The sequence below is a fragment of the Merops nubicus genome, unplaced genomic scaffold (genome assembly GCF_000691845.1).
Source record: "Merops nubicus isolate BGI_N331 unplaced genomic scaffold, ASM69184v1 scaffold21182, whole genome shotgun sequence".
Lineage (NCBI taxonomy): Eukaryota > Metazoa > Chordata > Aves > Coraciiformes > Meropidae > Merops > Merops nubicus.
The window spans coordinates 1-11,400 of record NW_008594546.1 but is presented as its reverse complement, the minus strand read 5'-3'; the positions used below and the strand labels follow the sequence as shown (position 1 = coordinate 11,400).

The window sequence follows — 11,400 nt, the reverse complement described above, 5'->3', positions numbered from 1 at the left end:
CCTGTTCATAATCCTTCTGCAGAGAGCTATTTATAAAGTCATTAATATTACTGCCTGCCTATTGATGCCTGGTTTTGGCTGCTTTGTTGTCTGATGTAGTGCACAGGCCTGGAGATGAACTTCCCTTAGTGTTTATTTCCTAACAAACACAGAGAAGACAGGCAGGAGATGGGACTTTTCTCCAGTAGAGACTGACACATCTTTTATTTTGCATTTTCAAGTATCAACTTTCCTAACAGAGAAAATTGAAGTAAAAATATTGGAACCAGCAGCTGAAACTCATCAGATTTCTATCTTAGTGTGATCAGCTTATTAAAAAGACTAATGCATGTTTAAAACTCTGAAGAGGAAAACCAAGTGTAGCAGGCAGCAAGTGTCTGGGCATGAGGCTGTAAATGCAACAGGCTGGTCTGACAAGCCAGTGAGCTCCCCCACTTGGACCCCTCCTGTTGGAGCACTGGCTGCAAATCCTCCCAGCAGTTACCACCAGGCTCTGCTGCCAAGCAGCAGATCAGGGAGAGGGAAACACACAGACCTGCTCTCCAGGCCTGAGCTTTTGTCTTTAACACCCCCTCAAGTTCTGCATTGTGTAAAGCAAACCCTCATCACCTCTTTGCACCTGGTACATGAAGAATTCAGAGGGTTTCTGAAGAGAAGGTATGTTATGTAGCATTGTGCTGAGCAGAGGAGGAACATTCACCTTTGGGCAGCTCAGAGACAAGACACTCTTTGCCCTGGGATGTTTTGTGTCCTATACAACTTGTAACTCCTCCTTTTGCAAGGCCTATTCAGATAAAAAGCCCTGAACCCAGCAGTAACTCAGTCCAAATCATCTCACTTTACCTGCTGAGGACACTGTGAACACCAGAACCCCGCTGGTCTTGCAGAGGCAGGTGACATCCCACAGTGACCACAGAGCTAGTCATTCAAGCAGTTACTCGCCAGGAAGGCTTTTTGCCAAGTCAGGATCCCTGAGACAAAAGCCCTTTTTCTGCCTAGCTCTCCCAGCTGTGACATGTGCCATGCCTGTGGCCTGGTTCCACTCAACAGCAGGTCCAGCGACCCGCTGGCAGGACTCTGCCCCCATCAGCACACCCACACCCCTCACCTAGCAGCTCAACTGCTGGAAAAAGCCTCAAACAACAACAAGAAGTGGAAAACAAACCAGTGTTAAGAAGCAGAACAGGAACAGCTTGGGCCACTACCTGTGTGACACTGTCTCAGGCTCAGATCCACCCCCGGCCCGGTGACCTGCAGGATTTCACTGAACTGCTCTAACGTGGCCTCAGCTGCCCCACCGAGGCAGAACAATGGGCTCCAACCTGGGTGACAGGAGGTTTTGTGCAGCTGGGGGTGTGCAGGGGCTGCCCCTGCGCTCAGGAGAACCCTGGAGCACAGACAGAGGCTGTTAGACCACCCCAGCACTCACCCAACAGGCACCGACCTCCCCCTCGAGCCTCTGAGCAGACACAGGTAGTGTACAAGCATCTAGCACCTTTTTTTAAAAGGGGGTTGAAATAAAGTACTTGAAATTGCCAACAAGAAAAAAAGAAACCCAAACAACAAGTTGTAGTGGCAACTCCCCCCCTTCAAACCCTCAAAATTTTACTCTCAACTGCTACAGAACAACCTCAATCCAAAATTGAACACCCATCTAAGCTGGCTGCAGAACAAAGTCTAGTGAGCCTCTCCAGAATAATTTGGTCTCTATGTCCAAGAGCAGGGAGAGGTGCATCCAGAGGACATACCTGGAGCTGGCTGCTTAGAAGTTACCACAAAAACCACCCCATAAATACCAAAGTCTTTGTGTCTAATTGTCATACAAAAGATTGAAAGGAATAAATCTGATTCATCTCTCTCAGTATGGGAAAGGGGGAAAACAAAAAGGAACTTCCCAGTTCATGTTTCTTTTGATATAAAAAGAATAGAAATCTTCCTTTTCAGTTGGTGTGATGAAGGAGTTTTGTGTCCTCACTGCTTCCTGCTCCATCCTCTTCTTGGATTCCTTCTGCCAGTCCCTCAAATTTGGTCTGGCTTCCTGCAGAGTCCATGAACATGTTGGGGATATTTTTGCCAAAATAGATCTTGCTGTTTGCAGCAATAGCCTTGTACTTCATCAGCTGCAAGTACTCAGGAGTTAACTTCAGCTGCAGGAAAAGAAACAGCATCAGAGAATCACAGAATCCCAGACTGGTGGGGCTGGAAGGGACAGATCACCACCGCCCTCCCTGCTCCAGCAGCTCACCCACAGCAGGGTGCCCAGGGTCACAGCCAGGAGGGTTTGGGATCTCCCCAGAGCAGGAGACTCCACAGCCTCTCTGGGCAGCTGCTCCAGGCTCTGCACCCTCCCAGCAGAGAAGTTTCTCCTCTTGCTCAGGTGGAACCTCCTGGGTTCCAGTTGGTGCCCGTTGCCCCTTGTCCTGTCACTGGGCACCACTGAGCAGAGTCTGGCCCCAGCCTCTTGCCCCCCGGGGCCCTTTAGCTCCTGATGAGATCCCCTCTCAGGCTTCTCTTCTCCAGGCTCAACAGCTTCAGAGCTCTCAGCCTCTCCTCAGCACAGAGATGCTCCAGGCCCCTCAGCAGCTTCAGAGCCTCCAACAGCCTCTCCAGGAGCTCTCTGTCTCACTGGAACAGGGGTGCTCAGAAAGGCACATAAGATTTCAGAGGTGGGAGGAGAACCTCCCTCGACCTGCTGGCCACACTCTCCTGAATGCACCCCAGCCAGCCTGGATTCAATCACATGCAAATTTCTGTCATGAGCAGGAGGAGTATCTACTGTTCCACACCACTAGCAGGCACACTTGCCCTCTCCTCAGCTGGGAAGATGGAGTGCCCAGAAGGCTCTCCTCTCCTTCTGCACATGTAAGCAAAGCTCTAAATCTCAGGGACTGGATGGCAAGAGAAGGAAGTGATGGAAGCAGCTGGGGAAATGTTCAAGCCAAATGTAGCAGAGATGGAGGTGCTCAAAAGCACATAACTCACTGAAAGCCCTTGCAAGGCAAGCTACTGGAAAGAAAAATACAAGTGGCTTTTTTCCAGAGAGCAGATTGACTGTTTTGGAGAGCAGAGCTCATTCGTTCAGGATAATGACATTAGAACAGAGAGGATAGAATAACTGGGACAAATCTCATGCACAAACATCCCAGACCTCTGTCCATTGTCACTGACCCTTACAGAACAGAAACTCTTCCTGCTGGGGTGTCCTGGGAACGTGCTGTAGGCAGGAACAAGCCCAGCAGTTCTACCCATATAATCTCCCTTTTTCTGGGTTTTGTTTTTCCTTCTGCAGGACCAAGGCTTTGCCAGTTCAGTCAGTCTGAGTGTAGGATCAACTCTGTTTGTTTTTTACCTCATGCTGTTTACTCTAAGCCTGCCTGTCACTCCTGCTCTGACCACTTGCCAGCTGCAGTTTGGAAGGGATCAACATTTCTAATTACAACAGTACCAAAGGGCAACACCAAAACTGATCCTGTCTATACAGGGGGAGCCAAGGCCCTGTTCACATCTAGCAGAACCATCTCCAGGCACAGCCAGATATTTCAGGTACTGACATAAATTTATCTGTCCAGAGAAAAAAAGGAATTTGCAAATAAGGCTCTAGTGGTTCCAGTCTTGATGGAAACTATTCTGAGAGGAGAGAGCTTTGATTTGCTTTTTGACTTAACCAATGAGACACAACAAGCATACAATAAACACAAAATAAAGCAATACTTCTGTTCAGTGTTTCTACACAGCCTCACGTGAGGAGCCCTGCTCCAAGCACAGTGTAAGGAAGGAACAGTACCTTGTTGGCCTCAGCTACTTTCATAGCAGTGTAGCACTCAGCATCAGCTCTTGCCTTCTCTCTTGCAAGAAATGCAGCATCTGGAAGAGAACACAGGCTCTCCTAGTCAGGGTTTTATCTGCAGCCATGTTCACACCCTTGGTGGCTGGAAGCTTTTCAAAGTGGCCAGCACCACCTCTGAACTGCAGGGGGTACAGCAAGGGGAGGGGGCAGCACGGGAAACCAGCAAGGGGATCTCAGCTGACAAGGAGGGAGCTGCAGGGCAGCACTGAAGCAGCCAGCTGCAGCTGCAGAGCTCAGAGCACTGCAGAACACACGGTTCTGGTTAGGGTGCCCCTCACGTGGGCTCACTGCTCTTTCTTCTCCAGCCAGCCACCAGCAATCCTGCTGCAAATGCAGGAGCTGCTCCCGGGCAGCCACGGGGACGCCAGGAGCACAGGGGGCTGTGCTGCAGATGAGCTCTGGGGCTGGGGGTGCAGCTTTCCCCAGGGGACTGTGCCTGGGGCTGGGGGTGCAGCTTTCCCTGGGGGACTGTGCCCAGGACACCAAGGTTGAGGGTCTGGCTCCCAGGGATAGGGGGCTTGAACCTTCAGAGGCTCTGCTCCAATGCAAGATCCACAACTGCATCAAGGCTCTGGTCCTGCAGGACATGGAAATTCCCCAGCCCCTAGCAGAGGCATTTAAGGGAAGAAACTCCTCCCCTCCTTGTATTGTACTCCTCTTCCTTCTGACTTTTAGTCTAGCCAGTGATAAGAAGCCACGTTAAGGCTCAGATGAGCTTAGTCTGGCTGGTTTGTTGTTGATCTCCTGACATTCTTCCTGTGACAGGGAGCCACGTGATTGCAACACATCCCAGGCTGGCCTGGAGAGCTGCACAGCTGCATAAACCATTTATTTACCCTAGCAGGGAGCCCCGTGAGCTGCTGCACTTCAAAATCATGTAAGCAGTCAGACAGTTTGGCCCACAACTTCCTCTCTTTTGGCTAAAAAGAGCAGCCCCACTCAGAGACACAGGGGAGAAGGAGGGGGGGGCAGGAATCCTCAGGCCTGACACCCAGTGACATGCATTTATAAGAAATAAAACCATTGTATTTCTGCAAAGAACTTCTTAATGAGAAGCTGCTGATCTGTAAAACTCTTAATTGGCTCCTCAGTGGCCTTCTACAAAGCTTGACAGGGCTTATAATGAAAGTAATTGAAAATAAGGCCTTGCCACTCTGAGCTGGAAATGCCCTTTTCATGTCCTGGCATTTCCTTCACAAAGCACTGCATCAGGTGGTTGGGGGGACATCATCTTAACAGCACAACTTTTGAGAAAGATCACCTTGCAAAAGAGATTAAAGAAGGACACTCTGCAAAGAAACGTTCCTATTCCTGTTCCTGAAAGTAGTTCACTGCAGAACTAAAGGATGAAAAAGCAGAAGTGCAAACTAAAGAGGGAGATTCCAGATTTACTGGTTAAAGGAAAATACAAAAGCAGCAGCTCCCCCTCCCCTTCTCTCAACCTTCAGGAGCTGGAAGCCACATAACAGACCCCTGCTGCTGCAGACTGTCTAATAGCCAGGTTTTGTTTGCTAAATATATCACACTACACAAAAAACTAAAGCTACATTTGCCTACCTCTTCTTCCCTCCAAGAAACAGCTTCTAGAAGAATCCTAAGCAAGAAAAGGACAGAAAGCTCCCAGCAGCCAAGCTTACTGCAGACAATCCAGAGGTGTGGCTGCCCCACAGGACTCAGTGAGACTTTAGGACACTTTCACTTTGGTGTGACAGCTGGCAGCCTGTTCAGACACAACTCCTCAGAACTGCACTACCCAAGGTGCCACAGACAAGGGCTAAGAGGAAAGACTGTGGTAAATTCACCCCTGTGGATGTCAGCACGGGCTGCAGGACCCAGTGGAAATCTCACCACTCACCTTCAATCTCTGAAATTCGCTTCTCCGTTTCCTTCTCCATCACCTTCTGTCCATAAGTTATTTCAGCAACTTGTGCAATTTTTTCTGCCTCTGAAATGAACAGGAACACATCTGTGCTGTCATCACACAGTCCTCCTGAGTCCAGCAGCAGCTTCCCCTTAGAAGCCCTCGCCACCCCCTCCTGGTGGAAGTCAGCTGTGGGAGAAGATCCAGCCCTCGGAAGGGGTCAGGCTACATCTGAGGGCAGAGCTGGAGCCTGATAAACTCCCAAGTTCCTCTGGTAGAGTTTCAGCTCAGCATGGAAGGGAGGAGAGGAGAGATCACCCACCCATGATCCAGGCACACCCCTCCCCAGTGGCTGGGTCCCTGCTGCCTGCCCCCCACGCCCCTGGAGCTTTGCCTGGGGGCAGACAGACCGATGAGCGCCTTCTTCCGCTCCGTCTCCGCTTCCTTCTCCACCACCTTCTGCTTCTGGGCTGCAATCAGCAGCTTCGTCTTCTCACTCTCCCTGGTGGGCCACAAGCAGCCAGTTACAAAACATGACCCTACTGGTGGGGCCTAACACATCTCCATGAGCTGCTGGCTCAGGGCCCCTGCGAGGGCAGGCAGCTCAGAGTGCAGGGACCTGCACACACTCTGCTTCTGAACCAAAACGTCCTTCGCTCCCCTCCACACAGCCAAGTCAGGGTGAAACACCCCCCTGCCCTCTGCAGCCTGCCAGGACACCTCCCACAAGAGGCAGGTCACAGACTACACACACCTCTAAGGTTTTGGGGCTATTGTTAATGAGGAAATTATTTCAAGAAATGAAAATGCTGTAAGATCCTTGCCCTGCCAGATGGCTGCTCCTGCCTTTGGAAGGACACAGCTTTGAGATCACCCTTCAGTCAATCTAACAGCTCTAAGCCTTTCACCTTCTAAAGACTTTTCTGTCTTACTCTTCTGTACAAGAAGTTTTAAAAGTGTGTATGTAAATAAAATACTCTGCTCCTGATCAGGGAGGAGAGATCAGAGCCAAGAGCAAAGCTCTCTCAACACATCCCCTGCTGCATGTATGGCAACAGGTAATGGGATGATTTTGGATTCTGCCCGTCACCACCATGCTGCACATGGCTCACCACCATACCAAAAGGTCAGGTGACATGGTAGGGAAGCAAAATGGATGAGGGGGATCTTAATTCTGTCCTACAGACTCCACTGGCAGCGTGCTCAGAGAACACAAGCACTGCTGAACGGCCAAGGGCAAGAGAAGGCAGCTGGCTCAGGGCACTCAGCACGCATCCAGAGGTCAAGTGCTATTAAAGAAAGTTATTTCAAAGCTTTGCAAGTCTTCAGCTGTTGAATCAACAGTTTCTCCATCCTATTCAAACAGCAGGATTAGTGGTGGAATCCATCCACTCACCAGCCGCTCGCTCACGTGCTCTGGGGAGGCCTCTTTAAAACAGGGCCTGTGTCACCAGGAAGAAGCCCCTGGGCACTCAACTTCTGTGCTCACGTGTTCAAAAATGGAGAAACACCTTCTGCCTCAGCAGGGACCTGCAGGCCCCTCCCAGCACCCGGCACGTGCTGCTCCCTGCAGCCTCCCCAGGCCCTTCAGAAGGGCAGCACGCGGCCGAGCACGGGCCTGGCAGGGGCCAGCCTGACCCTGCCTGCTGTGAAAACACATTAGTCTGGATGAGTGACTCTGTTTGGAAACACAAAGGTGCAAGTCTCAGGCACTTACATGAGCTCGTAATTCCTCCGGATTGTTTCAGGGATGTTTGGCTTTGTAACTCGAACTGCCTGGAGAGAGAGACCCAAGGAAACATCGGCAAGCAGCCAACAACCAAAACCCAGTGGCCCCCGAGGCTGCAGAGGATGGGGAGCTAACACTTTGGGCATGCTCTGCCACACAAAGCTTCCACACGCTGCAGAAATCGTGCCCAGGTCCAAACCCCCCAGAGCAAACACTGGACTGTGTCTCCTGACAGGACAGGAGATGATCCCTGGAGTAAACCAGGGCCCAGGATCACACCAAGGGAAACCCAACACTTCAGAGCTAAGAGGGGGTGGAAAGGAACCTGTTCTCATTCCTCAAGTTCAAGTCTGTATCATAAAGCAATTTTATAGAAGTTTCACAGCTTGCTGTTTCCTTTTAGCCCTTTCCCCTCCCTTAGACACCCCGAGGCAGAATCCTGATTACCTGTATAATTAACCCAGGAGCCATCGTCGTTAGGTCTTGCTGCAAGGCCAGTTTCAGGTTTTCATCAATCTGATCTGATCAGAGGGGAAAAAAAAAAGGTAACTAAAACCCCCACAAGGCAGCTTGCTGTCAACACATACAGAATGAGCTGGAATGGTTCAGATTTCTTATTCCTGGAAAGCAAGTACAAGTGTGAGTCTGAAGCAGAAGTGCTGGGCTGAGAAAAACCTACCCTGGACCCCGAGGCATGTTCCTGTGTCAGGCAGCACAGACCAGCACCAAACACTCCAGACAGGCTCCAGGAACACGGCAGGCATGCAGTGAAACTCCTCCCACTTCCCATAATCTGTGTTTGGAATCCTTCTGAGCCAGAGGTAGCACCTTTACCATAAAGAGTCTGTGCTCTAACCCACTTCCCCACTGCTACTTTCCCAGCTAGATCCTGAAGTAACATGGTCCAGCTAAACCATGTCTGTGCCAGCAGGAGGCAAGGAACACAGAAAGGCAGGGGTGTGAAATGGCTGCATTAGTTATTTTAACAGCCTGAAAACAAAAATCATCAGCAACATCTGTTGGGCTCCATGGACAAGAGTGAACTCCAGCATAGCTGAGAAATTTCAAAAGGAAACACAAACCAAACCCCTGCTTCAATGAAAAGCTCCAAGGACAGAGGTGCTTCCAGCTGGGGCCTGCTGTGAGGTGCAAAGGGAACATAAAAATGGAAGGGCCTTGAGAGTGATGGCAAAGTGCTCCTTGGTTACTTGCTTGGGTCGGGCTCAGCTATCTGGAAGTCACCCTGAAGTTCAGCCAGCAGTTCAGGAAACAGCTGTTATCAGTTTCCTGCACCTGCTCCCAGATGTGGGGGCAGAGACCAACATAAATCTGCTGGAAAGGGGCTGTGCCCCATTCCAGACCTCCCCAGCCAGAAAACATTCAGCTCAAACAAAAAGTCACACGGGAGTTGATATGAATTCCTCCTGTGCAAATCGGTGGCTTTGGGTCCATTTCAAGCAGTTGTCACCAGCAGCTGCCAACATCTGGAGCCTCCACTGGCAAAGAAGCTGCTGGAGCCCCACGGAGGGAGAGGAGGGAGCAGAGCCCCAGCTCTGCAGGGTGTGCAGGGGCCTGTCAGAGCAGAGAGGCAGGCAGCCCCTTGGCAAGCCCAGCCTGAACAGAGAACAGGAGTCTGCAAACACCCCCTGCTCTTCCAGCCACAAATTTTGTCAGTTTGGGGCCCAAACCCACTCAGAGCAACACTCTGCCTGCAGCCAGTGCTGTGGTACTGCCCAGAGGCTGGCAGGGATTCCTTGTGAGTCCACAGTCACAGATGAAGCCCTGAGCACTGGCAGGGACTGGTCAGGTTTGGGTCTGTTGGGTCTGTTTCTGTTACTATGTACTGAAGTGCTCAGCACCAGGAGATACCAAGGAGTAAATGATGGCAGCTGGGTAACAATCCTGATCTCACAGGGAGCAGTCACTGAATTAGTGGCTCTAAAGCCCATCAGTTGGGGGTGGTGGGTTCTGCACCACCAGACCATGCAAATAACCCTCAGAAATGCTGCTCGAGGAGCCACCAACCCAAGAGCAGGAGGCCAGAGGGGCAGCTCACCAAACAGCTCAATGTAGACCTCCTGCAGCGTGTGGACACTGCAGAACTGGTTCAGCTCATGGTGAATCTTGTTGAAGATGAGAGCTTTGTCATAGTCAGCTGTGTAGTTCTTCACTATGTCGTACACTACAAAACAAGGAGAGAAAATGGGGTTAGCAGGTGGCATGGAGGGATTGTCCCCCTGGGCTGGGCACTGGGGAGACAACACCTCGAATCCTGGGGTCAGTTTTGGGCCCCTCAATCCAAGAAGGACCTTGAGGGGCTCGACCATGGCCAGAAGGACAGCGAAGCTGAGGAAGGGTCTAGAGCCCAAGTGTGGGGAGGAGCAGCTGAGGGAGCTGGGGGTGCTGAGCCTGGAGCAAAGGAGGCTCAGGGGAGACCTTCTGGCTCTGCACAGCTCCTGACAGGAGCCTGGAGCCAGGGGGCTGTCAGGCTCTGCTCCCAAGGAACAAGGGACAGCACAAGAGGAAAGGGCCTCAAGTTGTGCCAGGGGAGGTTGAGGTTGGACCTGAGGAACAACTTTTTCCCTGCAAGGGTTGCCCAGGGCTGTGCCAGGCTGCCCAGGGCAGTGGTGGAGTCCCCACCCCGGGAGGGGTTTCCAAGCCATGGAGATGTGGTGTGAGGGACACGGGGCAGTGGGGACCTGACAGGGCTGGGGTGTGGTTGGATTTGATGATCTTAAAGGTCTCTCCCAACCAAAATGATTCCATGATTCTGATGTCTCAGGCTGGGCTGAGCACTTGCCATGAAAACCTCACAGCTCAGTCACAGCCCCAGTCTGAAGAGAACCACCCACAAAAGGAACCTGCACACACCTTGCTCAGGGGAGTTTTATTCACTGCTATTATTTCACAACACCCCCAGCAAACACTCTGTGCCAGGCTGTGTAACCAGGACATCAAACTAGTACCAGCCCTCTCTACACTGGCTGCAAATACACACAGGCCATGTCTGGACTGCAGCAGACAAAGGCTGAGGGGTCTGTGCTTAAGCAGGGACTTGCAGCTGGCACAAGACCAGGGGCTCAGGCAGTCACACCACGCTTGCAACCACCAGGATGATAAAAACCAAGGCTGCACAGGCCATTCTCCTCCCAGCTCAGAGGCAGGGCTCAGACACTGTCTCCTGCACACCTCATCCCAATCAGAAGCAATTCCCTGCACAGCCCAGCAGGGCTGTAGCTGCACAGATGACAAATTACCAGACTGGATTCAGGTATCAGCAAAGCAACGAGCAGCACAAAGACCTGGGAGGAGTAAGGACACGCGAGGTGTCTGGGAGAGCTGGTTCAGAGCCTGCTCCTGGGAGGCATCAGGCCCCACAAGGCACGGGGGGACTCCCCATGTGCTCCCAGCACCAAACCCCAGTGCAGCCCAGGGCACACAACCCCCGGGGTGCAGGGAGAGCTCACCTGCACTCTGGATGAGGAAGTTCACCACCTCGATTCTGTCAAAATAAATCATCACTCCTCCACTGCAGAAGGAAGAAGGAAAAGGGTCACGGTGCTTGCTGCAGGCCCAGGCCTGCCTGCGGCCGGGCAGGGCGGCTGGAGGACACTCCCCTCTAGCGGGCTGAGCGCGGGGTCCGCCCCGGCACCTCCCCCGCCCCACACGCCTCCAGAAACGGGACCCGGGAACGGGAGCCCTGGTTTGGAAATATTAGTGTAGCGCCCGAGAGTGGCTGCACAGAAACCAAAAAGATGCAAAGGTTTCCAGCAAAAGCGAGGGGGGAACCGCCGACAGCTCACCTGGTACCACAGGGAACATTTTTCACCTCATCGGTCTGCAGCGTGGTCTGAAGAGAGATTTAAGGGAAGAGGCTTAAAAGACAGGATTTGCCCTGCCCAAATCCTACGGGTGCACAGAACAGCCTCAGGTTTCTGCCCGCACCTCGGGACAACAGCGAGC

The 11,400-nt window shown here is 51.9% G+C and overlaps 1 protein-coding gene across 1 annotated transcript; it reads right to left on the bottom strand.

The window, feature by feature from the left end:
• Positions 1 to 1,651: 1,651 nt before the first annotated feature.
• On the bottom strand, positions 1,652 to 11,293 carry LOC103768669 (erlin-2; the record flags this gene model as incomplete). Its single annotated transcript, XM_008935820.1, has 9 exons — positions 1,652 to 2,147; positions 3,785 to 3,864; positions 5,703 to 5,792; positions 6,119 to 6,210; positions 7,426 to 7,484; positions 7,885 to 7,958; positions 9,494 to 9,619; positions 10,905 to 10,966; positions 11,241 to 11,293. Coding segments are annotated over 9 exons (843 nt in total), but the record flags the coding sequence as incomplete, so codon positions are not given.
• Positions 11,294 to 11,400: the final 107 nt, after the last annotated feature.